Source organism: Lepeophtheirus salmonis, chromosome 3, assembly GCF_016086655.4.
Source record: "Lepeophtheirus salmonis chromosome 3, UVic_Lsal_1.4, whole genome shotgun sequence".
Classification (NCBI taxonomy): Eukaryota; Metazoa; Arthropoda; class Copepoda; order Siphonostomatoida; family Caligidae; genus Lepeophtheirus; species Lepeophtheirus salmonis.
This window is the reverse complement of record NC_052133.2, coordinates 26490481-26516487: the sequence shown is the minus strand read 5'-3', so window position 1 is coordinate 26516487 and position 26007 is coordinate 26490481. Positions and strand designations below refer to the sequence as shown.

Genomic DNA, 26007 nt, shown 5'->3' with positions numbered 1-26007 from the left:
AATTTGTATTAAAATAGTAAAAAATTATACCACTAACATATTGATCCTCCATGGAATATTCAACTATTGCATGACTCTCATCCTAAGTACTGTAAATCCTTCAATTAAAGTTACAACTTGTAGACAACATATATATTAAATCAAATGTATTTGATTTATGCAACAAATTTATTTATTTAAAGAAAATCTTGTAATACAATTTCTTTTAATATTTCTCAGTGAACTGAACAATCAAAAGTACTTTGATGAATGAATTTGATATTACTCTTTGAATAGTACACATTATCTATACGGGATCCACTGCGTTGTAGTCCTAATTTAATCCTATTTCAACTATTAAGTATGGACAGGGATGACTCCTGCCCATGGGTACTTTAAATTAATATAAATATAATACCCCCAAGAGAGATATATTTTAAGATACTCCATTACATGCACATGAGAAAACAATGAATTCAGTCTAAGGATTCAATAGCATATCGTACGCTATAAAAAATATTTTTGAGCATATTGAAATGATGACAACGTGAGCGTTTAGCAACATATACTCATTTGAATATATATGCCTAACGTACGTAATTATATTCATAATATTTTGTTCAGTAGATTTACGTTATATGATTATACTCCAACTCATATGATTCTTGATTACTCTATGTATGTAAGATGGGCAGAACGGAGGAGGCGGCCGAGGATATGATGTGAATGGAAGAAGTGTGATATGGTAAGCATGTGAAGGAAAAGAAGAAAAGGAGAAGTCTAGATATAAAAAATAGCTAGGATCGAATAGGTGAAGAAAAGAAGAAGGAGAAGAAGAAGGAAAAAGGAAGAGTCTAGCTTTATAGTAGTTTGTTTGTAGGTGATTCGTTCCTCTTTGAATTACTTTGAGGAAAATAGTCTAGAAGGGATCCTTGCAGTCCCCATTCCACCATGTTGATCGAGAACCCGGAATCTTTGAAGGCCTGGCTTACCTCTGTCATCGAGCCGCTGTAAGTTTGGATTGTTGATGTATTGAGTACTATTACTGAGGGGATTCTCTTTCTCTTTGTAGGTGTGATGCGGATCCGAGTGCCTTGGCCAAGTATGTCATTGCACTCATCAAGAAGGATAAGGCCGTGAGCGAGCTGCGTGAGAGCATGCAAGAGCAGATGGACGTGTTCCTCCAAGGGGAGACGAAGAACTTTACGCGTCAGCTCTTTGAGGCCCTGGACTCCAAGTCCTACCTTTCCGCCGCCCTGAGTCAAGCACAAACTCCTCTTGAGGAAGAAGAACTTCCCAAACCCACGGACGCAGTCAAAGTGGAAGAGGAAGAGCCTCCCCAGCCTCCGCATCAGCCTCCTCGCCCAGTAGTCAAGAGAGCAGAAGATGAAAGACACCGGCGACGCAGATGCAGTCCCTTTCGCAGCACGAATTCTCGTCGACGCCGCTTCCGCTCCAGATCTCCCTCCTACTCGAGCAGTAAAAGAAGACGGTCTCCCTACAATGGCAGACGATCTCGATCGCCTCGTCGAAGTAGAGACTCCGTCTCACCTCCCAAAGAAGAGGAAGAAAATGGTTATACGCCTTCTACGAAAAAAAGACCACCTCGATGTCGAGACTATGATGAAAAAGGGTTTTGTATGCGGGGAGATATGTGCAAATTTGACCATGGTACAGATGCTGTAGTACTAGAAGACTCCAGTACTCCCAATCCAACTTCTGTACCACCACCGCCCTATCTGCCTGTGAGTGCACCCACTGCACCTTACACCACTCCAGGTAATTTACATACAAGTCCAACCCAAATGGATAAACACATGTCAAAATATTTAATCCACCCATGAATCCACAAATATGTATAAACATGGATCTCATTCTTCATTGTGATACACGTTATTTAAGAAGGTCTATCTTTTATTAATTTCAGATCCGTATGTTCCAGTATCTACCGTTGTGCCTCCAACCTCTGGGGCTTTAGTCCTACCTCCGTTACATGTCCCTCCTCCCGGTTATGCAGTACCTCATACTACTCATTCCTCAGATCCCTCTCGTAAACGCAGCTTTGAAGGGTCCAATAGTGATGGATATCCACCACATAAGCGTTTTGATTTTAATCGTTTGGGTAACAGAGGGGGCCGTGGGGGACCTCGTGGTAGTTCTAATGGCCGTAATATGACCAGCAAACTGGCTGTTAGAAATATTCCACCATTATATAACAATATCGCTCAGTTGAACAATCATTTTGCTCGATTCGGAGTCTTGGTTAATGTTCAAGTACAGTTTGAGGGAGATCCTGGTTCTGCCCTAGTTACCTTTTCTAAACCCACAGAGGCTGAATCTGCATTCAGTTCCTCAGAAGCCGTCATGGGGAATCGCTTTATCAAAATGTTTTATCATTATGATCGTCCTAACTTCAATTCTAGTCTTCTCTCCGTTAAAGATCGACTCGGAGTTGATAAAAATAAAACGTCGGAACATTCGGTGAGTTATTATTGCATTAGTATTTTAAATGAATCTATTTATAGTATTCTTTTGAATGAATTATTGCAACTTCACATCTACATTTTAGGGTGATGGCTCTCTCGATAACGGAAAGCCTAAAGATGAAAACGGCTCTTCAATCTCTCAGAAAGCTGAAGAAAAAGCGGCTGTAAGTTTTTAAGATATTTATTACTGATTGTGTTGAGTATGAATATTAATATTAATACCTAATGTTTTTCCCCGAATAACTTTGAATAATGTGGACCATTTTAATACTTTTGTCTTTTTTAGCTATAGTAATATCTATTTAAGCTTCTTAAATTTTGTCCTCTATTAATTATTGATTTTACGTAAATATATAATTATTTACAGACTTATATTTTTATTTATTTAGGAAATTGCTGCTATTCAAAAGAATCAAGAACTCCTGAAAGCTAATGCAGAGCTTAAGAAGAAACAGGAAGATAAAAAAAAAGAGGCTGTCAAGAATCTATCAGATCTTCAAAGATCAAAACAATCCCTCTTGGAAAAACTCATCGCTCAGCAAAAAGCTCTTATTGTCAAATTTGAGAAAAGTGAAAATCAAGATGAAAAAACAGAGATAATGAAACTTTCCAAAGTACTAACATTTCAAATTGAAAATGCTAGGGAAGACGTGAAGAAAGCAATGCAAGCGTCTCAGGTTAAAAAAACTCCTGGTGAATTACAAAAGGAACTATTGGATGCAGAGTTGGAGCTTTTCAATAAACAGCAAAATGGAAATGATACGACAGAATTGCAAAAAAGGGTTAACACACTCAAAATTGAAGCAGCGAGATGTGGCGTTTTACCCACCTCAAGACTACCAAGAGGGCGAGCTGGATATTTCCGTGGAGGAAGGGGATATCGAGTTAGTCCTTATGGGCTCTCTTCTTACAGAGGTGGACGAGGAGGTATAACTCGTGGAAGAGGTCGGGGTTATGGTCTTACGTCTGTTGATCGTAGACCATCAAAAATATTAGTATCAGGCTTCGAAGTAGATGACAAAGAAGAAGTGATAACTCACTTTCAAAAGTTTGGTGAAATAGTTGACACCATTGAGGATGACTCTACTCCTTCCTTTGTTTTTCAATTTAAGCTGCGTCGAGATGCTGAAAACGCCATGAATAATGGGGGGAAATCATGTGGAGATCGTGTTCTTCAATTATCATGGTAAATTTATTATTTTTTTTTTTTTAATTTTTCGTCTCATTGATTCATTGTAAAATAAAATGTGAATAGGTATAACAATTCAAATTCCGAAGAGTTCACTAGTGAATGTGACGATAAGAATGTCCATGAAACTGTTTTGGATGAGGATGACTATACTCCGCTTGATCATGCTTATATACCTCCCGGATTAGAAGAAAACGACAAATCACAATCCTCTGACAAAGATGTAAGTAACTTCAAATTAATTGCACATTTTATAATAATTATTAACCTGTATTGTGTTTCAAAGGAGAAGGAGTTAAACGTAGATGATTTATTGTATGACGGACCTGAGGATGAGGAGGAAGAAGAAGAAGAGGAAGAGGAGGAAAGAAGCTGGAAGCGTGATCATCATCGTCACCAACATTAATATTACTACCTTTATTATTATTTTGTGTTAATTCTGTAAAAATATTATTTTGCTAATGTCTTGTCGTACAGAGAGTACAGAACATATTGTTTATTATAATAATAATTGGTAAACTATTTTGAAAATTTATGTGTGCTCTTTGGAAAGAAATGTAAAAAAAAACCATGTTTGTTTTCCGTTAAAGAGATGATGTATTTATCTAGTAAATAAGGACAGCACCAGACACTTAAAAAATATATGCTAAAAAAACTTTTAGATGAGATTAAAAAAAAAAAAAAACCTCTACGTACATTAATAAAATGTATGTTAACGTATCTTACCTCTTAATGAAAACAAAAAGAAATTTAATTAAAAAAATATATTCCGAAACTAAGTACTGTGCTGTCCCAAAAAAACAAAAAAATATTTCAAAGAGAGAATACCTATAAGCATTGTGATATGATCAAATATATACGTAGAGTGGAAATACTTTAAATGACTTTCTGTATAACTATTAGAATATATATTTTTATTTATTTCAGCTCTAGATATTAATGTCTTCTGGACGAGAGGCCTTTTATTTCCACAATACCTTGGCATGCATACTTCGCGGATGTCTCGGCTCTGTAACTACGATTGAGCTAAGAAATGATTCGAGTGTCAAAGGAAGGATCATAGAAGTATTTATTACTTTAGAGTTAATAGTTGTTAAGCTAGATATGTTTACAGGTTGATGGATTTATGAATACCACAATGGCCGAGTCCCTGTTTATAGATGCTTCGGGTAGGCACATACAATTTGACAAGTTTTTCGTGCCTGCAAGATTGATCAGATGCTTTCAAATTCCTTCGCAAATCAATATGGTCGAAACGATGAATGAACAAATTTTTGGTCGTGGGGGTAAGTCTATTTCTTAAAGGGTGATACTTTGTATGTTCTTTTTATCGTAAGTAGATAAGAGTAAGGGAAGAGGACGAAGGGAGTTTGCCGTTGGAAGAGGAACACAAAAAATAATGGATAAACGGAGTCGACGACGAATGGAGGATTTACAAAATGCTATGAAAATGAAAGAGGAAATGTCAAAAAAGAAAGAATCTGACTGATTAAATTAGAACCATTATGGTATTTGTGATAAATATGCATTTCATTATTGAGTCATTAATCGCTCAATATATACTTTGTACTGTATGATATTATGTGTCAAACAATGAATTACATTATATCCCGTACGTCGACTAAAAAAAATTCAGAACAAGTGAACATATTCCCAATATTTACTTTTTTATTTCATGTCAGTGGTCGAGTTCTAAAATCAAACCAGGGGGAATGGTCAAGGATGTAATCTATTTATGGGGGTTCAGGGGTTTCTCCTGTTAGAAAATTTTAAAAATATAGTTGATTAAATTCCAATTTTAACACACATGACTGTGTAGAGGTGGCGGGTGAAGACTATTTTCATTGAAGGTGATTTTTATTGTAGTGAGGGGGGATGACATCCTCCCATTCCCCTACAACTCAAGCATTGTATATAGCCCACAATTTTATAGACACATTTTTGAGTCAATTCTATGCACTTTGACTTCAAATTTGTGGGATGTATTAAAATACCCAAGCTATAGTTTAGAACCTTTATTTGATTTAATATACATATACTTAGAGTTCTGTTATCCCATATTTATTCAATCCAGGGCATTCTTAAGTCCGTATGTCTTTCCATGGATTTATCATGGTCCTTCCGACTGCCCCTACTGTCAAAAAAAAGAAATAAATTTTATTGACGTCATCAAGGATTGAGCTTTATAAGTTTTATAATTGAACAGGACGGGATTGTAGTCTTCAGTCCTAAATAAGAACTGATTCAGCACTCCCTTTCAAATAAAATCATTTTCTCATTCCTTTTTATGCTTTTAAAATATATAATAAACATCTTGAAATAATACAAATTAAGAGGGAAAACTATAGGAATATCATAACATAAACAAGTAGTTGAGCTTAAAATACTCCCCCTGAATTAAAGCTCACCATGCCATTTGTATTCCTTTGAAACATATAACATTTAAAAAAAAAATTGACTAACGACTGCTACAAATATGTCAGCAACGAGAGACCTAAAATTAGGACGTGAAAGTTATAACCATTTTCTGAAATAAAAAAATACACATTCAACCGAGAAACGTACACAACTCAGCCCCTACTAAAAACTAAATTTAAAGGACATCTATATTGATGAAGCAAAGTTTATATTATGTATGTTTGAAAGAAAAAGTAATTTTGATCTAAGAAATAACAAATTAGTCATGTTAATGAAATATCGCATGCTCTTTTAATTTAGCATCAAGTGCGTAGACATGATGCACAGTATATAGTGCACCCTGATGTATAGCATACATATTTCAGTATAAACGCGGGGGAAAAAGAAATCTCACAGGCTTTTAGCCCAACTCATATTAAAAAAGAAAATAATTATGATGAAAATCCAGTTTAGAATGGGCATGTTAAAAAAAGAAACCGAAAACCAACCCTGACAATTTGAAGAATGTTTTGGAGGAGAAAAATAATACTGTTCATGACGTTTCATTAGATCAGCTATGACAAGAGAGGAAGGAAAAAAGGATTGAAACAAGGACATGCTCTAGAATTACACCGATTTTAATCCCTAATTCTACTCTGAGTCCAACAAGGACTTGCAATTATAACTCTGCAACAAATCCTCTTGGTTACGCACCGTATTTTATGAGCACACACGAATTTTCAATCAGGTCTGGAATATAATTGAATCTATTTAGGAAGGATGTTCACTAAACAGGAATTAAACAATAATGACAACTGCTAAATATAAGAAAATTCATTTTTCAGACTACCAATTCCAAAAAAAACAAAAAAAACAGGCTAGCTAAAGAATACACCGGATTTTCATTACTAGAAAAGAAAGTTTTTAGTATTGAATAACTACGTTTGTGTGGGTGTGCTTATGAGTACTGAGAGTAACACCGAGGGTTTGCTGGGGTTGTTCGTCGGCACCTAATAACTCCGGGCAATACCGGGTACAACAACCACTAGTTCATAATAAGGATAAAAACTAGGAGACGTTTCTCCTATCATTACTTACTTTTTCAGAATCCAACTATTAACCTTTAGTTAAGGATAATATCTAACCGACGAAGAAGGAAAATGTCCAACCATATCTGAGTCCCAGGATTACGCAATTTTGATTTAAGGGACTTATTTGTCCCCTTCAAAAATAAATCATATTCATTTGTCATTTTTTTTATTGTGACTATCAATTTTGGAAATATTATAAGAATAATTTGTCAATAGGAATTGACGATAATTCGTGGAAGAATACAAAATCGTGATCCAAAATTACGTTTAAGAAAAATCATTCTAGCTTGATTTTGTGTTGACAAGCCATATAAACATATCAAGCACACTTGCGACTGCAGATTAGATGCTTGTCGAATTTGTGGGAAAGAAAGATATTTTTGTCAATAATTTTTGGTCGTCATATTTTTGAAATTTAAAAACTCTTTGTATTCAAAATTGCGTTTACTCATGCTATATTGAATATGCCATAAACAAAGATTTAAAAGAATAGAGGTGTTCAATCTCATAGTAGTTTGATGTATATATAAGTTTTCTACAGTAAGCTTGGGACCGACTGTAATTTTAGTGTTTGTACGGATTCATGTTATTAGTCTTTGTGTGTATTTTTGTAAATTTGTTAAAAACAAAAATTTTAGCCACATGATTTTTAGATTTAGATTTTTAACTGAAATAATAGTTTAATTTTTTTAATAATTACTCATAGACAAACAATTTTTCAGAATACCTACAACTACTTTTCACAATAAATTCAGCGAACAACATTTATACCTACTACATATTGACAGGCTTGTGAGCGATCAGAAAAAAAATTGCAATACGATCAAAAATTGCGGTCAAACTCAAATATACAATTTATTTAAACCTATAACTGAACCTGTATACCTATATTCCTTTTTAACTTAAATAAACGATATACAGCTTTTTCAAATGTATTTATTTACTTTAATAAAAAAATAAAAAAATATGTTCAAAAAATAAAATATTGTCTGCCGGCGAAAAATAAAATATCTAGGTAAATCATTTCTCTTCCAGCTCTTTATTTGACATTAACAGAGTTGCTTCTCAAAGTTGTCCTCCTCAGGATCTGTTTGATTAGATTGCGATTTTGTTGTTATTTTTGTCGCGATATAAAGATCAGAACCGATTGTGATACTGTGATCATTGATATATTATCCCCATATTCCAATTGATCGCCGATCAGAAAAATCCAATCATCAACCCTGCATATTGATTCTTCGTTTTAAATTTTCTAAGTTTTTTTCTTGATTCCAGAGTCGACAAAATGTATCCATGCACTTAAGCATATCTGTAAACTTTAGTAGACACTTCAGAAACCAGTATCGTAACTATTTCTACGGACTGGGAATGACAAGGAAAATTATTAAATTGTACAGGTTCCTTTTGAGCTTTTTTAATATCTTCAACGTGACAATATTGCAAAATGGGGAACATAAATACTTGTTTTTGACCAATCAGTCATATTTAAAAAATGATCAGACTGAAAGTTGATTAAATCAGGAACTTTAAATAGTCTCTGTGGGTCATACGTCATGTTTCCAGTTGAAACTTTTCCCAATGCATATTTTCTAACTTTGGAATCGCTATAACAGTTATTAATATATTTTCATGATGTGGAAAAAAAAACCATTTTTGGTTTCGAACATTGATCTTTTTTAACTTTTGAGAAAAGTTATATTTGTACAAATCCTGTCAGTCTACCTTTAATAATGTCTCCGATGTCGATCCCCAATTCTACTCTGAGTCCAACAAGGACTTACAATTATAACCCCACAACAAATCCTCAGGGTTACGCTCCGTCTTTTATGAGTACACACGAACGTTCAAACAGGTTTTTGAATATAATTGAATCTATTTAGGAAAGGATATAAGGACTGACAGAATATTACTTATGTTAACACTTTGTACTTAAATCTTTTCTTCTCAAGAACAAAGGAATAATGATAATAGCTTAATGAAATAAAAAATACTCTTCAGGTGGCCAACCACAACAAATACCCGTACGCAAAAAATTGCTTATGATTTACAGTCCTTGCTCTATAAATACTAGAAAGGTCGGATAATTTTAATGGACCAAAGTAATTCGGTTCTTTAAAGAAGGTGGGTCTGGGCAGGTCTTTAAGGAACATTCGGTCTAGATCAGTCCCCAAAAAATCAATCTTATTCAAAATTTATATTAAATAAAAGATAGTAACATTCTTTAAACCAAACATTTGAAAACGAAATGCTAGAAAAAAACCCAGAATATAACTCTTGTTCCTCTTAGTTTTGAAGATTCTATCTGATGCACTAAGATACTTTCTAGTGTTGAAACTCGATTCAAGACCAAATTTTGTGTCTCGTTTGGTATTAAGGGATTTTCTCTACACGGGTTTGAACCCATATTTTAGTTCAGACTACGATCTCAGACAATAAACAGAAATGTAACCGTTTTCAAATCGTGGACCAATTTTCTGGGTCTTAATTTAGATGTAGACCAATTTTTTTAATTTTTTTAGTCTTAATCTTTGGACCAATTTTCTCATTTATCTTGATTTATGAGTTGTACAAATATGATTAATGCAACACATTTCACTTTATATTACGTCATTGTAGGTCCATGTTCACAGTATTAAAACACACATGTCGTCATCAACAATTCATCTATAGAATTGGCCTCGATTGAATTTTAAATGAGACCAACCCAGACTCATTTTTTGAAGACCGAGTCAGACCAAATTTTTCTTTGGAACTGATTTCTTGACTAGTGTACTGTCGGTCCTTATTTAGGACTAAAGACCGCAGTCCAGTCCAATCCAGTCTCATTTGTCGTTCCTTACAGAAGGTAAAATCAATCCCTCGTGACGTCAATGAGGATGTTTTCCTTTTTTTAAATTATTCCATTATGTTATAGAATAAAATATATAACTAATTAACAACATAATATGAAAAACTCCAGGGATTGACAGTTAACGACCGGCCCTAATACTGGACTGGACGGAACAAAGAAGGACCGACATAACGCTAGTCTTCATACAACTTTTCATATGAAAAAAAAAAGACCCAAAATCTGTTGATAACAGTTAGCCAATTCTTTCCAACTATGAAACATTTAAAACACTGGATAGAAAAAAAGGAGCAGAAGAATGTCCGTCTGACAACAAAATACTAAGGTTGTGCCCGATTCAGGTTCAGCAGTTCTATCGGCCCCGATCTAGGTTCTTTCATTTCAACGGTTTCGGTCTCGGTTCAGCTTTATTGGTCTCGGTTCCGGTATTCTTTTCGATTCTTTTTTTATACATGCTCAGTTTGGTAACAGGGACTTAAAACATGGGGCGATGTTGGAAAATTCGACCCCAGGAAATGATATTAGATAAAAACAGGACCGTAGCCTTATACATAGTGCCCCAAGTTCCAGCAGGGATCCCGAAAACTCGCATAAAGGTGCCTCAGTTTAAAATGAATTAGTGAAAGGGGGAAGTTTGGCATAGTGAAGTTTGGGAAACCCTGGCTTTAGAGTTATTAAAGTTATAATGTTATAGGGCCCCGACCAGCTTAGTAGCGGACCTGGATTCATAATCTGCTCCATCCTTTCCTTCTTAGCCATTAGCTATTTGGAACTCAGATACAACTGTATCCCTCGGGCGACGTAAAAAAATCATTGGAAAACGCTGCAACTGTACAAAAAAAAACAAAGTCAGAAAATTGACTTATTGATTAAAGCTAATTTATTCTTTATAATATATATTTTATTTTCTTTATATATTCTATATAGGAGCAAAAGGACAAAAACCGAGACTGATAAGCAATATATAGCAGTCTCAGTTCGACTTTGGTGGTTCCGGTTCTAGTGGTTCAAGAACCGGATCTACTTGAACCGCTAGAACTGCAAGACCGCTAAGGCCACAACCTTGCAAAATACACTCTATATATTTGTGTAAGGTGTCATAGAGGCCGATTTTTACGTTCGGACGGGTCACGTCGAAACTTTTATTGTATCGTGCAAAATTTCATACGAAAATAAAAAGAGAAAATGCTCAAAATAAATTAGCTTAAAATAAGCTATTTTTAATTAGAACAATCAATGTTCAGAACACTGATTATGAGAAAAGAAGCAGAAACATCGACAGCTTATGCTGTGAATGACCAAATTTATCGATACTTTCATTCCATCACAAAACCTTTCATACGAAAGGAAACAGAAAAAAAGGTACAAAATCAGCTAAACAAGGACTCATTCAACCAATCCACGTTTGGAACACTTATTAGGAGGAAAAACAGATAAATCGTCAGCTGACAACATAATACAGTGTATTTTTTTATGTTAGCGATGTTGGCCGTGCAGAACCGAATGAGTTCCTTCCACTAAAAATTATAACTACCTCAAACCGGTCTAGGACTTTCATAGACAAACCCAACACTTTTACATTGTAGCGGGTTATCTATGGGTGCGGCGGAAAAATTATTACACTTTCAATCTGGAACTTTATCAAGATGTATTTCAGCAACCAGTTGTAATAGGGTATGCCAATAAAATAAAAAATAACTAATATGATGTCTTGGCTATCCTAATCATCGATGAAGCCCCCTTGGCAGCCATGATGTTTTCCAGGCGGTTGGAAGGTCTTGCGCCCATTGTAGATGTAATCCTCAGACATGGCATCCCAGTTCTGGATGACGCTGTCCTTGAGGTTGTTGATATTAGGGTGACGCACGTTGCCGGCCTTGGACTAAACATTCACACAAAAAGTGAAGTCCAATGGGTTCGCATCTCGTGAGTAGGGGACACACATTTTCTTTGGACAGAAAGGCAAGTTGTCCTTCAACCCCTTCTGAGCCTTTTTGGACGTGTGTGCAGGCACACCACGTTCATGTCCTGGTAGTTGGTCTGGATTCATGGTAACAACTGCTTCTCCTTTGATTTCTTACCAACGTCCAAAAATGCGCGGACCGAAATTCGTTGGTCACGTTCAGATGGCATTTTCCCGGCTTCTAAGACACTTATGAGGGGCTTCTTCTTCTTTTTTTTGTTTTGTTTATTACTTCTTTTTTTTAGTATTTGACGGAACAATTTTACCGTATTTTAAAAAGCCTTGATTTATGTAGCACCAACGAAGTTTAAATATTTTTTTGGCCGCACCTGGTACATATAACTAAATATGTATGTACTTACAGTCTACACAAATCAATAATTACAAACAAAAATGGACTAAATATTCAAAAACATTCATACACCGTAATATATGTGTTTGTTTATTTATTTGTTTTGTACAAAGGTTTAGTTCTCAACCATTCACATAGGAGAATGGATAGTAAATATATGTATTTATTAACAACAACATATGTACTTCATTTTTGTTTAATCTTAAGATGGGATCAGAGCGTTGATGATGAGACAGAAGGGAGAATGAAGGAAGGAAGGGAATTTAAAGGGAGAGGGGTTTACAAACATTCGAGGGAAATTGAAGTGTGTTTCAACTTCCAACCATAAAATACAGAAGAAATGTCTGCTTTCTCAACGTCTTGCTTTTGCGCAAACCGTGTCAAAAGGGAAGGAAAAGAAACCAAGGAAGACCAATACCCTAACACACCGTGACGAAACGAATACTTATTCATATATATGTTAAGAACATTAGAGCTTTCTCACAATTCCCAAGAAGTCTACTTTTCTGAATAGAAGGGGCAAAAACAAAAGAAGAAGAATACATATTCTAGTTAACCAAATACAACCGAGTACGTTCAGTCTCATATTTTTATAAATAAATATCTCACTTCTACAACATTAAAAGGTAAGGCGTCTTCAATATTTGAATAATATAATATAATATATATTCAATTGTGCACTTTGGACATGAACATAAGCATTTTATTAAGTTGAAAGAGTCTCTCAGTAAGGAATTAGTCCCCACTTCAAAGTCCTCATGTTTTTTTGTTTGTATATATATGGCCCTTGAACAAAAAAGCAAGCGATGAGGGTGGTCTGAAAAGTTTCCAACCACACACAGATACAAAACATTTATTTCTGAATTTATATTCAGCCAACATAGTCTCCTTGATACTCACACACTTCTCTCAGTGAGGTTCCCATCTCACAGCCCGAGCAAATAGTATTTGCTGTTTTTCTCTGCAAAATAATTGTTCATGAAGGGGATTGCCTCCATATTTGGTGAACATCTTTGCACTCCACTGATTGGACTGTATTTTTGTTTCGGATGTATAATGGTGTATCCAAGTTTCATTTACAGTAATTCATCAGCTCCAAAACACAGATTTATTGCTCCTAAACTACGCCAACAGAGCGAACCTCGATTTTGTAGATTTAACAAAAACATCAAAAATCAACTGACTCAAACGACTGTTACATAGATACTATGGGTCCAAAATGTATTAATCTCAAAATTGAGTGTAGATTACATTTGTATTCTTGGACAAATTATCCTCAATTTCTATCTACAAATGGTTCTGATTCACCCTTTGAAATACCCGTCAATTGCACTTAACTGAACCAAAATTCCTCGTCACAATAAAAGAATCAGAAATGGATAGATGTTGTATACAACATATAAATAAGTCTCTTAAATCAAATAGATGCTTTGAACTACAGCAAAAATTTATAGGTATCTTAACTCACCACACAAATTTGAATATTAACCTTATAACTACTCCAAGCGTTATATTTAAGTTTACACTCTATATTGTTTTTCAAACTCTACTAAAAACTAGCTCGTAAAGAGAGTGAGAACAAAATTTAGTTTATTTCCATTGAAGCATAACCGAAATCGACATTTGACGGTATGACGATCTCTACCCTATTCTTGAATGCTGAGCAATTTCCAACAGCAAAATGTTCCTGTATTTGTACCACAAACTGTATTTTATGGAACATAAATTAATCGTCACAATTAAGGAATGAGAAAATTGATAGACTTTATCCTTGAGAGAGGTCACATCGGAGCCAATATAAGTTTTTTAAATCAAATAAAGGTTCTAAACTGTAGTTAAAAGTCTTGAGTGTCTTAACTCATCCCAAAAATTTGAATAATAAGCACATAGTGGACTCAAATATGTCTATGAAATATTGGGCTGATGGGGTACTACGAAGTAAATAATTAAATTGGGATTTGACGAACAATATATTTTTTCTATCAAAGTATAATACGCAAATTGAAATGATGGTATCAAACAGCCTATATACTTATAGTCAATTGATAATTAACAAGGCCTATCTGCACTCCGACTAGTTTTGAGAATATAAAACCAATTCCAACCTATTTTGAAATATCACATACTAAACCCTGGGTATTGAAACAAAAACTATTTGGGTCATCCTACTTAGAGCATATTACGAGTTGCCACTAACCCACTTTTGCAGATAGACCTTTCTGTTAACAAAATTGTTGAAAAATAAGGGTTTTCTAAATGTCTATTTGACATTTTTATCTTCTAAAAGTTGAAAATTTTACATTGAACTGTATTTTATGCAACTTAGCCTGTTGCTAAGCTCTTAAAAATAGGGTTAAACCAATTCTATGCTACTTCACTTCCTATTACCATTCCAGAAATTGTAATCAAGTATATTTAAGAATGATTTTTTATTTTTACATCTTATGACAAGTTTATTTGACTAATAATTATCTTAATCTAAACTGCAATATAATAGGCCGCAGTACATGTTTGTAAAACAATGGGCGCCAAAATGTTTGAATATAATATAATATAGATTTTCGTGTGTTGCAACTAACTTAAAAAAGTTGATCAATGTTCCGAGATGGTTTGTAAGAATATTGTAAGTTCAACAGTATGTTTGTCTCAAAAGTTAATGTGTGACAAGGTTTGGCATAAACTCTTTGTCTCCAGGAGGCATGAATTACAACATTGAATGGATGTCTGCTTTCTTTGCTGACTTATACCTTCAGATGGTTTTGTGAAGGCAGGCTCAGCAACTTTAAAATGTAGATTATATTGGGATTGGGGACGAGTTAATTTTCTTTGAAGGAATTTCTTAGCGATCGAATCTTCCGATAATGCTGTTTTGTAGCTTAACATCTTTGATGCATCTAGCTTGAACAACAAGTTCTTGAAGCTCGTGAATGGTACGCTGTCATACTTCCTATACATTGCAACACTAGCAAAATCTTTGAAATCTTGTGGTTTCATTTGGATTATCTTTAATGGCTTGCTTATGTTGACTTTCTTCGGAACTCTCAATATTCTTTCTTTGTGTTAGCTCGGTTATTATGGGATTCAACGGGGGGAAAGAACGGATATATGCACGGATTCCATCCTTGTTTTGTTGTGGGACAACATTGTTCTTACTCACACCCCACTTTAAATTCACTGGTGTTCTACACATACCGTTTTTGTTTGCGTTATAAAGTTGCAACGTATTTGTGGTTTATATCCAATGTGGATTGGTAGAAAACTTTACAATCTCTTACATTGTGAGTATCCAGAGGAAGACTATAGTTTATGCTGATATTTGTACGACTATCATTTCCAGATGTTGGCTTCTTTGTCGACTCCTGTGAAGTGGTTTTGCCAAAGAAGTGCAATTTTTCAGAACATGATGACCGTTCAACTTTGTTGGCATAAGTAATAAATAATAATGAATCTGACTTTAGGTAAGGCCTAGCAACGAGTGTGGGTAATTAAAGCTCAGATAGGTAGCGTTCTAGAGACTAAAGTACTCCCTGGCTAGTGTTGGATCGGTATAAAATAACTAAGAAGACTGTAGACCTACCAGTGCGATCCTAAAAAAACTTGTCAGTGGTCCTTATCAGTCTTTTGTCCAAACTACATCTAACTACGTCATTTGAGTCGCTCAAGTTACGTCATAAATCATAACCTCTTTAAAAGAGAGATGATACCTGCAGGAGATGTGTCACTAGAACATATTATCATACGTTCTAGCTATCGTTCATTATTTTCTTGGTGCTTACATTCTTAAATCCCAGCTATGAGTGAAGAAAATAAAACGATAGCTAAGACCGTAGGACTAAAAGACCGGTGTATCAGTCTTTAGAACCGTTGAAGGGTAAAAAATCGGACTGATAAAAAAAAAAGACTGAAAGGGGCGGGGAAAAAAGACTAATAAGGCAATCAGTCCTAGGACTGATCTAGCAGTCTCCCTGGCTCATCACGTCATATTTTCTCAAGCTGTTATTATGATTATTTCATAATTTAAGAGAGAAAATCCAAGTATTGAGTAACTGTGTGTGAGCGTGTTCAAAAAGACAAAAGATACAGATCAATTATGATCACACATGATACAAACATTATGCATGGTCATAGTGAGAGGTCATTAAATTTTCAGATGACCAGGTCAAAGGCCAAGGTAACCCAAAATCGAAAAATGGATAATCGACCATAACTTTGAAAGCAATTGTAATATATAACTCTATTGTATTTTAGCCGGAGGTTTTGCATTTATCTTAGAGTCCAAACTAGTCTTCTATATTATTAAAGCAAAGTTTATCTATTCGTCGACGTATAATAATTCCGGGGAATGCTAGGATCTACCGCTAGTTTTTTAATAAATTAAAAAAATAAACCTATATTTTAAAGTCCCAAGCCCAGTTTCTTGAAGATTTTTAGCTAGCCTATCATAAGCCAAAGTATAGGATTGTTACTACTCTGGAACCAGGGAAGAAGAGGATATGTGAGGCTAGTGTTGTGTCATTCCTTTTAAATTTCCAGTTCAGTCTTGGTCCAATCCAGTTTTTCTTTATGTTCCTTTAATTGGTTATATGAAGTTGCACTGATTAAGTATAAGTAAGCATTATAATTATTACATTCACTCCATCTGACCTAGGTATCCTTTTTGAAGTCCATATAAATTTACATTTTGTATATTTCCTTCTCTAGGAAAGGCCGGGGCTCGAACCTATGCACACTGAGTTCAAGCCAATAAATGCTCCCAAGTGCATTATTCATTGAACTACGTCGTTCCACAGTCTAGTTTAGTTTTTTATATCAGTCTTAAAACTTATAAAGTTTGGTCCTTGATGACTTCATTCAAATTTATGTCTTATTTTTTCAATCAGTTCTAGTACCTACAGTATTAAAGGCCGACGGTATAAAGGACCGGTCCTAAGGCTGGACTGGACAAAATAAATAAGGACCTACACCAGGGGCTTCCGCAGGGGGTGGGCTGGAGGGACTGCAGACCTTCCCAAATGAAGGAATTTTTACTTTTTATTAGAAAATTTAATATTTAATTTCTTTTTATATTTACTATTTGAAATTTAATTTTTTATGAATAACTAAGGATTTTTGAAATTTTTCTATTTAATATTTGAAACTTTTTTTCAAAAAATGTAATATTTGAAAAATCATGTTTTAAATTTGTTTCCAAATATTTGAACTTTTTTTTAATATTATATATCATAGTAAATTTTTGTAATTGTTTTCGAATTTTTTTTATTGTAAATAGCTTTGATTTTTACATTTTTTCTTTCCAAATTTTTTTTTTTACGTTGTGGATTTTTAAAATTTTTTTTTTTATAGTTGTGGATTTTTTATGATTTTTTTTTTTCTAATAATTCCCAAAAACCTAGCCATAAGAAATTGCCAGAGCTTATGGACAACACGCTCGGGAGTTATTCTCTTGAACTTAATGTGTGTACGGTGATTCCTAGAGAAAGAAATATACTATATGTATATGGATTTCACCAAAAGATTCCTAGGTTAGATGGAGTAATTGTAATACAATAATGTTTACTTATACTTAATCAGTGCAACTCCAACTAACCAATTAAAGGAACATTACAAAACAATATTATGATTTTTATATTTTTTTTTCGAAAAAATTCCCAAAAACCTAGCCCCTACCAAAAATATATTCCTCCGGATGTCCCTGTACACAACACTAGTTAAGGTTACCTGTTTTTCATTAAAAGATTAAAAAGTAGTTAGGATTTAACCCCTCCCTTAAAAAAAGTTGTATGTGTCATGTTACTTTCGATTAAACTACGTGTTTATTTGTATCATTTTGAAAACGAAAGCTTTTTTCCCTTTGTTAAAACAAACAAGAACCGAAAAACTTTTACATGCAATGTGTTTCTTAATTAATTTCTTTAATATTCCTTTACTAGTCAAAATACTCGGACTTTCCTTCTTGAGGGATTTAATTGTTGTATTTACACCTCTGAATAAAATTGTATAAGTATTAAACACCTTTCAAACAAAATGGAGTAAAAAACGTATGCCTATTTTTTAAACCAATATTAGGAAGTCAGAATTAATAAAGCATCAATAAACACATTTTCGAAACGGGGTTTGAACTTTATAGCATCATACTGCAACCCTCAACTCCTGTTCAATGTATAAATAGCAGATCTAGTTTTGATATTCAATACAGTGAGGAATCAGCAGTGATTTGTTGTGGGACCGGACCGGTCCAATCTTTTATAGAACTCAACGGTCCCAAAGATCAATTAGTTGGTCCTACCTATCTTTTTATTTTATTTTCTCTTCATGTCAGAATTTAAGAATATAAAAACGAAGAAAATTATGAATAATAGCTCAAACTTGAGTATTTAAGATAAGGAAGGTAGAGACTAAAATAGAAACCTAAAATCAGCATGATTACCCTGACAATTTGAAGAATATTTTGGAGGAGAGCCTCTTAGCTGTCATGACGTTTCATTAGATTAGCTACAACCAGCTGTGATAAGGGAAAATGAAATTTTGCATTATATACATCAAGGAAACTGAAGGACTCTTATCAATTAAATATTTTCCTTAGAGTAAGAGACGAAGCATAGTTGACTTAAGAAGAAAAGGACTCGGGAATTTCAATAAAGGCGCAGTCGATGGAGGATGATAACTCTTTCTGTTGTTCTCTTTCACAAGTTCATAAGTCACTATCACATACCTTAAACAGGAAGGGACATCTGAACAATGGACGATCCTTCCCTTAAAGAAGATGAGATCCCCCGAGTCAGACAAACAGAGAAGAGATCCCTTGAACAGAACATGAAGAGAGGATCAGAAGGGGGTTGGCTAGGATATCCAAATCGAAAATATGAACTCCTAGGGAAAATAGATAGATATAGATACCATGAATTGCTATCCTGGCGGAGGGGAAACTTTTTTAAGGCTCTTGACTGATAAAATCAATTATCTTCATAATTAATAAGCTTAGTAATGTAAGCGGAAAACTATAGTCTTTATTAGAAGGAGAGGTTGTACAAGAATTAATAGTGAATAAAAGAAGAAGAAAAAGGAAACACAAGAACCGTTTTCCTTTTCTGACATCAAAAAAGTAATTTATTTGACCAAACGCGCCCATCCTTACTTATAGCTCTCAAGCAACCTGCATTGTTAATCTCTGTTTTTTATGAGCAACTAGTTATTATTTTATACATGGATTCTTCCAGAATTAAATAATAATACTAGCAGCTTTGAAAAAAAAGAAACTTTTTCTCCCTCTTTTTAGTCATATTTTATACACCTGTAGGAATCAGTCTCACAAGGCTAAAATTTTGCAAAAAAAAGCAATATCTTCCATCATTCAAATAAATACTGCCCTTTACTCCTATCCGGGATTCATTTAGTAAACCTGTCAGGAGTGTCTGGAGGATTTTATATGGGGGATGGGCGTCAATTTCCTTTGGGCTTTTGGTTTTGTATGAATGCTAAATTTATAAAAAGTAAATTTTTTTTAAGGGACTAAATTTGAACGAACACGCTTTTTTAGAAATGCTAAATAAATATTTTTTTGTTCCTCATTAAATAACTTTTCATTGAGAGATTTAAGAAGGATCGTTGTGTTTAGGTTTATTGGGCACCATATCTTATTTCATAATTGTGAATTATTAGTTGAATCGGTAATTAGTAGACTTAGGATTTTGGAGCGATTTTTTTCCCCAAAATGAGCAAAAAAAAGAGAAATTAAATTTTGAAAAATGAGCACACAAAATATCGAAATGGAGCAATTTGAATTCAAAGAAAAATACAGTTTTATAAGAATAATTGAAAGAAATTAGTGTTGTTTTATAATTATTTATTAAAATTTTTGCTATATTATACCAACAAATCAAGATTTTAGAAAGATTTTCTTCCGTTAATTTTTCCCTTCGAACAGTATTGGTAGTTTTAAACAAACTAAAAGACGTCTACATTCGTAGTTGAAAGAAATTTGAAGTTGTTGAGATCGTTAAAAGTATTGCTAGAAGTAGAGATCTCATCATTACCACCACTGATATTACCTCCAACCTTTTCCATAAATGGAAGATCAATTTGGCGCAACTGTAATTCATATTTGCTGCAAGATTCTGTGGGGATTATTCAACAGTCAATTTTGTGCCAAATGTATCCTTCTTCTAATTGGCTGTTGTCCGAATCTGGCTCCAACACATATCCAATCATGTAACCATAAACCTGATTTCCTCATATATATATTTTATTCCAAAAAAAAGAGCCTAATGAAGGAGTGGTATATTTTCCCGTGATAAATATCATCAAATAATCATCAACAGTTGTGAGTGATCACTCACAAATCCTAAGTCCAATAATTAGTAATCGACGATTTTGTAAAGGTCTTAAAATTTGTATTTTTTCTGAATAAATCCAGTTTTAATTACCTGATTTGAAAAAATTACACCCATTTTGAATTAGTACTGATAGTTTTGTATATTAAAAATGGAATCAATTATCTGATTTTCATAAATTGCACGAATAAAAAACTCCGGAGCTAAATTACAATGAGTTTTTTTTAAATGTTCCTTCAATTGGTTACATGCAGTTGCACTAATTAAGTATACGTAAACATCTTAGTGTTAAAATTATTCCAACTAACCTAGGAATCTTGTGTGATAGTCCATATACATATTTCATTCTCTAGAAATCACCTGGGCGCGAACCTACTCAACTTGAGTCCAAGAGAATAATTTCTCCCGAGTGCTGTGTAGATGAGCTACGGAGAGTCCATAACAATTAGTTTAATAGTATAAATACTATGTTAAACCATTCTTTAGAAATGTTTATTTTTGTTGGGAAACATATTTTCCTACCTACTCTAATGTATTTCCAAGCAAACTTTAGAATCTTGCCTCTAGATTGAAACCACGCCCACTCCGTTACTACTTCTTCAGCCTAATTGCCACGCATTATAAACTTAGAGACTAAAAAATATATTTAGACTGAGATATATTTATTCACATCATAGGCCCATTCTAATATTTTCTTAATCTATAATGAAGAAATAATTCAATAACTAGAATGGGCGCTCAGTAGAGCGCAAACCTCCACCTATGCTAATTTTTTCAAAATTCGATTTTTTGCTAAATGTAGAATATTTATTAAACCTAATTAAGGGGACTAGAAGTTATGTCCTCATACATATATCATAACATAAATGTATCTTCCACCTATAATTTAACATTGAAAATCATTGTTTTTCCTTAGTTTTACACTGATTATATTTTCAAATTCAAGATCCTCACCCGAAAAGCATATAACTGAATACCAAAATGATATTTATATCATAAGTATGACCTCTAAAATCAGTGATTAAAGTTTTTCAATTTGTGAGCGCTACCTAGTGGTGAAAGTTTTGAAAAAGGCCATTTCTCGCTAACCGATTGGTCGATTTTTTTTAAAAGAGTAAGTTTAACAGCATTCATGCCATTTTTAAATACTTTTTAACATAATTCAACCCGGGTTATATTGCATTTGTTAAAATATCATGGAAATACCCTGGTGTGAAACCCCGAAATCTCTTGCATGGGCCCACATGGACTTGAGGGGATTGGCCCTGGCTATTTTCTTTGACTCCTCTAGGTCCAGTTTGGGCTTTTTACAGAGTCCGTCTTCCACTCCAACGTTTTGGACTTGCTAACGCCGTAAACGATGGTCCTTGAGACGACAAACCGCTTGGAGTGTGCGAATGGAAATTTGTCGATCATGTTCAAGTGTCATTTTCTTAACTTTTACGGTCAGGTTTATTTTGTTTTGTAACTAATAGTTTATGCTTTAATATATTGAAATATGAATAAATTTCACTGACTTAAACTTAATTAATTATTGAATTAGTAAGTGTTGAGATTTCAATGGACCACACATAAGGCAGGAATTAAAGCGATACTGTGCTCTCAATTCTACTCCGAGTACAGCAAGGACTTACACTTACAGGGTGTCCACGATCAATTGGAACTATCTTAAAATTCAACCTGCTTGATAAAAATGGAATTTGGAGTGTATTTGTTAATATGAAAAAGTTAGACATGATATTAAACAATAAATTTATTCAACATGTCCTCCCTCAGCAGCCACCATCTTCTCCATCCTGCCCCTAAAGGATTTGCATGCCCTGATGACTTCTGCAGAATCGCCATCATTCCACTCCCTCGTAATGGAGCCCTTCAGGGCCGTGATGCTCTTGTGGCTGACCTTGCACACCTCCCTCTCCAACTTCCCCTACCAGTAGTAATCACACGGATTGAGGTTGGGTGAGTTGGAGGGCCAGGTGTTGCGATCCCAGAAAGTGATGTCGTGGGAGTTGAAGAGGTTAGTGGTACTCATGGCGATGTGTGCGGGCGCTGAGTCTTGTTGGAATATGAACTCCCTCCCAGCGGCCGTATCCTTCATCAAGGGGTGACGAACTCCTCCATGACTTCGCAGTACCTTATCGCGTTAATCCCTTCCTTGGGATTGAAGAAAAAAGAAGACATCACCTCACCGGTGCTGCAGATGACACCCAGGGTCATCACGGAGGCCCAGCACTTTGTGGCGAAGACTGCAGGGACCTCTTCTCTCTCCTTGGCAAGCCACCTGTCATTCTAGACGTTGTAGCTTCTGTCGACAGTCCAGTTCTTCTCGTCGGAGAAGAAGATGATTCTTCCTCCATGGCTCTTCAGGTCATTGAGGAGACGCTTACCGTTGGTGAGCCTGGTGGCCTTCACAGATACCGTGAGGATGTGTTGTTTGGACATTCAGTATGACCTGTACCCGAGGTCCTCATTTACAGCCATGGAGACCAGCTGCTTGCTCACTCCACGGTTCTTGGCCAACCTGGACAAGGAAGTCTCCGGCGAATCCTTGATGTACTTTCGGAGGCCTTCAAGGAAGCGGGGAGTGCAGATTCTGTCACTTCTCATGTTGTGGCCCTTGCGGCAGACCTTCCCCTCAACCTCCCAGGCATTTAAGACCCGGTACACCGTGGTCTTGGGGTAGTTAAGAAGCTTGAAGATAGCTGAGGGCTTGTGTTCCGCGCGAGCCAATTTGAGGATGGCGTCTCTCCTTGCTTGTTCCATGATGAATATTGTTTGTTGTCAAAACAATTGCGGTGGAAGTTATAGTGTATTGTTCACGCAACCTTTTATATTAGTATGATTTAACCCCGAATATCCACATTATGGATCTGGATTAAGTTTAAAGTAGTTCCAATTTATCGTGGAAACCCTGTATAGCTCAACAACAAATCCTCAGGTCTTTCACGCACTAGTGATTATTAGATGTCCTCTCTTCAAGAATAAAATAATTAAGATGACAATTTCGGAAAATAAAACCCATTACAAGTAGCAATAACAAAAATCCCAGCCGTCTTCCTTTATAATATTATTTTCATCTAAGGTGTTGAATATTTTTGTAAATTCTCCCACTGACATTATATTTTCTTAATAAAATGCTTGTTTATAAATTTCTTGAATGAACGTTTTTTACAATAGGTTAAAGCCTTTATTAGGCTTTTTTGATAATCTGTGTCGATATTTAACTTAACGATGTTTTTTTATAAATTTATTTGATTCTATTTGTAAAGAGAATGTTATTACTTGCAAAAATTTAACGTTCTTAATTATTATGTTTGAGTGGAATGAATATACAATTATCATAGAGTCATTGTCTTGCAGCATTTGTGGATGTCCAAGATAACAGAGGATTCAATAGAGGATGAGGAGGATGAAGGGGAAGAACCTACTACATCGTGTAAAACTGTATCACAAAGCAACCAAGTTCAAAGTCAATTACCTTCTTTTGATCGGTTAAAGCCCCGCGTAAATTCAAATAGTAACAACATTCCGAATCATAAGCGGAAAGTAATAACATCAATGGATGGACCCCCTTTAAACAATGCGGAAAAAAAGTTTAAAGGATCCAAACAGGAGTACCTGAAACTTCGAAATTTAGTACCGGCTCTGAATGAGAGAGAAGATATATCGAAGGTAATAGATACAGCAAAGTTTAAAGGTTAATCTGGAGCTTAATTATATTATTTCATTCAATAATAATTAGGTTGAAATCATTGAGGAAACGATTCGATATATCGACGCACTCCATCACCAGCTAGCAGCTAAGAATTCTACTCTAGCTTCTATTTCACCTCCCTCTCCCTGCTCAGATGGTATTTATTTTTGCTAAATAGTCAGGATAGTTGGGTAGCCAGTAATTTTGCCTTAAACTATTTTGCATAAAGCCATTTTGCCTCAAGAATATTTCTTCTTGATATATAAATAAATTAGGTTTACATATACGTTGTTTTATTTCTTTTTGGTGGAAATTGATGTTCCCATTGAATATTTTAAATCAAATATGTCATATTTATTTGTATAAAATGCATTAAATAGTTATTTTCTGTTGGAATAATAACGGAATCATTTTCTTGTCTCATGTCATACTTGTTCGTTAGTCTGTGAGGGTTATCTATTATGAATAATCCATCATATCTATTGGAAAAGTGATTAGCAATTATTATATTCGAACCATTGCCGTGTTGTTGTTGTTTTTTTCCTTATTATACTAATTTCCTCAACTATTTTGTCTCTGGTTCGAATTCATTACATAGTGATATTTTGTTAGTGTATGGATTGGAATCTTGTAGCAAGATTCCATCATTTTCCAAGCAGAAAACAATCATTTAATGTCTTTTATAGTAATATAAATTACATATTTTAACTTAAAAATCTATAGTTACATCAATTTTAACCAAAAATAACAAAAACAACCTATAAATCTCATTTATTTATATACTAAGGTGAAATATCCTTGAGGTAAAATGGCTTTAGGGCAAAATTACCTAGCTCCCTATATATGTGCTTATATCCGAATTATAACGATTTTTCCCCCTTTGAATGTACAGATTCGTCAACCCCTTCAACGTCGTCTGTTCCTCTACAAAATTTGGAGGAGAGCCAGCATTTGAATCATCGATCAAGGAAGCCATCAAGTGTTCCATCCTCTTCTGGTCGAAGCTCATCACAGGATGTGAAAGCTGCTGTGGAAAACATTCAAGCCATGTTCGCAGCCTACTTAGAACAAAATAATGATGCGAATTCTTAGTCAAGTTTTATGAATGATATACATAGTTGAATATTTTGTATTAGAATAATTTTTACTTATAAGAGAATACATATTAAACATATATTTACGTAGTTACCTTTTTGACTACATATGTCAGAGTGAGGGATTTAACATTTGTTATTAATATACTTTCAAACTTTTAAAGAAGTACACTAAGTGAATGATAGAGGGCCAAAGTCATAAATGAATGTTAAGGTTGTTTGAAGGTGTTGTTGTGCAAAATGAAGCACGAATCGGAAAGTAATTATGAGTTTAATAAATCATCAAAATTTTAATACTAAAGTAAAAACATTTTTCCTTTAAAATAAATACTTAGGATGATTGTTTCGCCTTAAGCATGACATATAAGCTTCCTTTAATTTATTATCTATTTAATTCCATGACCAAAAATTGTAAAACATTGAGTTCCATGAGGTTATTCTATACCAGGAGTGGGCAACCTTTGAGACATGGAGTCCCAAATTCAACATTTCTATTCAATGAGGGTGCAACTATCAACAATAATGGTAAAAAAACACACAAACTACAGGAATATGTTCTAATTTGCCCGTGCCAGTGAATATAT

The 26007-nt window shown here is 34.5% G+C and overlaps 3 protein-coding genes and 1 long non-coding RNA gene across 4 annotated transcripts; 3 read left to right on the top strand and 1 right to left on the bottom strand.

Moving 5' to 3' along the window:
- The first annotated feature begins 571 nt into the window (after positions 1-571).
- swm (Zinc finger protein swm) lies at positions 572-4403 on the top strand. Its single transcript, XM_040708550.2, has 7 exons — positions 572-989; positions 1052-1758; positions 1907-2460; positions 2549-2629; positions 2855-3651; positions 3721-3877; positions 3941-4403. The coding sequence occupies exons 1-7, from the start codon at positions 931-933 to the stop codon at positions 4058-4060; spliced, it is 2475 nt and encodes an 824-aa protein (XP_040564484.1). The 5' UTR covers positions 572-930; the 3' UTR covers positions 4061-4403.
- A 61-nt stretch (positions 4404-4464) lies between these two features.
- On the top strand, positions 4465-5269 carry Lsm10 (U7 small nuclear RNA associated Lsm10). The gene is made up of 3 exons (XM_040708551.2): positions 4465-4719; positions 4769-4940; positions 4995-5269. The coding sequence occupies exons 1-3, from the start codon at positions 4594-4596 to the stop codon at positions 5141-5143; spliced, it is 447 nt and encodes a 148-aa protein (XP_040564485.1). The 5' UTR covers positions 4465-4593; the 3' UTR covers positions 5144-5269.
- Positions 5270-12803: 7534 nt separating this feature from the next.
- On the top strand, positions 12804-25505 carry LOC121114556 (uncharacterized). Its single transcript, XM_040708552.2, has 4 exons — positions 12804-12931; positions 23996-24307; positions 24378-24486; positions 25222-25505. The coding sequence occupies exons 2-4, from the start codon at positions 24005-24007 to the stop codon at positions 25419-25421; spliced, it is 612 nt and encodes a 203-aa protein (XP_040564486.1). The 5' UTR covers positions 12804-12931; positions 23996-24004; the 3' UTR covers positions 25422-25505.
- LOC139904980 (uncharacterized) lies at positions 23868-24236 on the bottom strand. Its single transcript, XR_011779344.1, has 2 exons — positions 24114-24236; positions 23868-24059 (listed from the first exon to the last, which is right to left on the bottom strand). It is a non-coding gene; the product is annotated as an uncharacterized lncRNA (long non-coding RNA).
- Positions 25506-26007: the final 502 nt, after the last annotated feature.

Bases quoted from the DNA above. Each gene is read 5' to 3' on its own strand.
- LOC121114556 (XM_040708552.2), top strand. From the start codon at position 24,005: ATGTCCAAGATAACAGAGGATTCAATAGAGGATGAGGAGGATGAAGGG. The intron at 24,308-24,377 runs GTAATAGATACA...AATAATAATTAG, and splicing joins AGAGAGAAGATATATCGAAG to GTTGAAATCATTGAGGAAAC. The intron at 24,487-25,221 runs GTATTTATTTTT...TTGAATGTACAG, and splicing joins TCCCTCTCCCTGCTCAGATG to ATTCGTCAACCCCTTCAACG.
- swm (XM_040708550.2), top strand. From the start codon at position 931: ATGTTGATCGAGAACCCGGAATCTTTGAAGGCCTGGCTTACCTCTGTC. The intron at 3,652-3,720 runs GTAAATTTATTA...AAATGTGAATAG, and splicing joins CGTGTTCTTCAATTATCATG to GTATAACAATTCAAATTCCG. The intron at 3,878-3,940 runs GTAAGTAACTTC...TGTGTTTCAAAG, and splicing joins CACAATCCTCTGACAAAGAT to GAGAAGGAGTTAAACGTAGA.
- Lsm10 (XM_040708551.2), top strand. From the start codon at position 4,594: ATGTCTTCTGGACGAGAGGCCTTTTATTTCCACAATACCTTGGCATGC. The intron at 4,720-4,768 runs GTATTTATTACT...ATATGTTTACAG, and splicing joins TCAAAGGAAGGATCATAGAA to GTTGATGGATTTATGAATAC. The intron at 4,941-4,994 runs GTAAGTCTATTT...TATCGTAAGTAG, and splicing joins ACAAATTTTTGGTCGTGGGG to ATAAGAGTAAGGGAAGAGGA.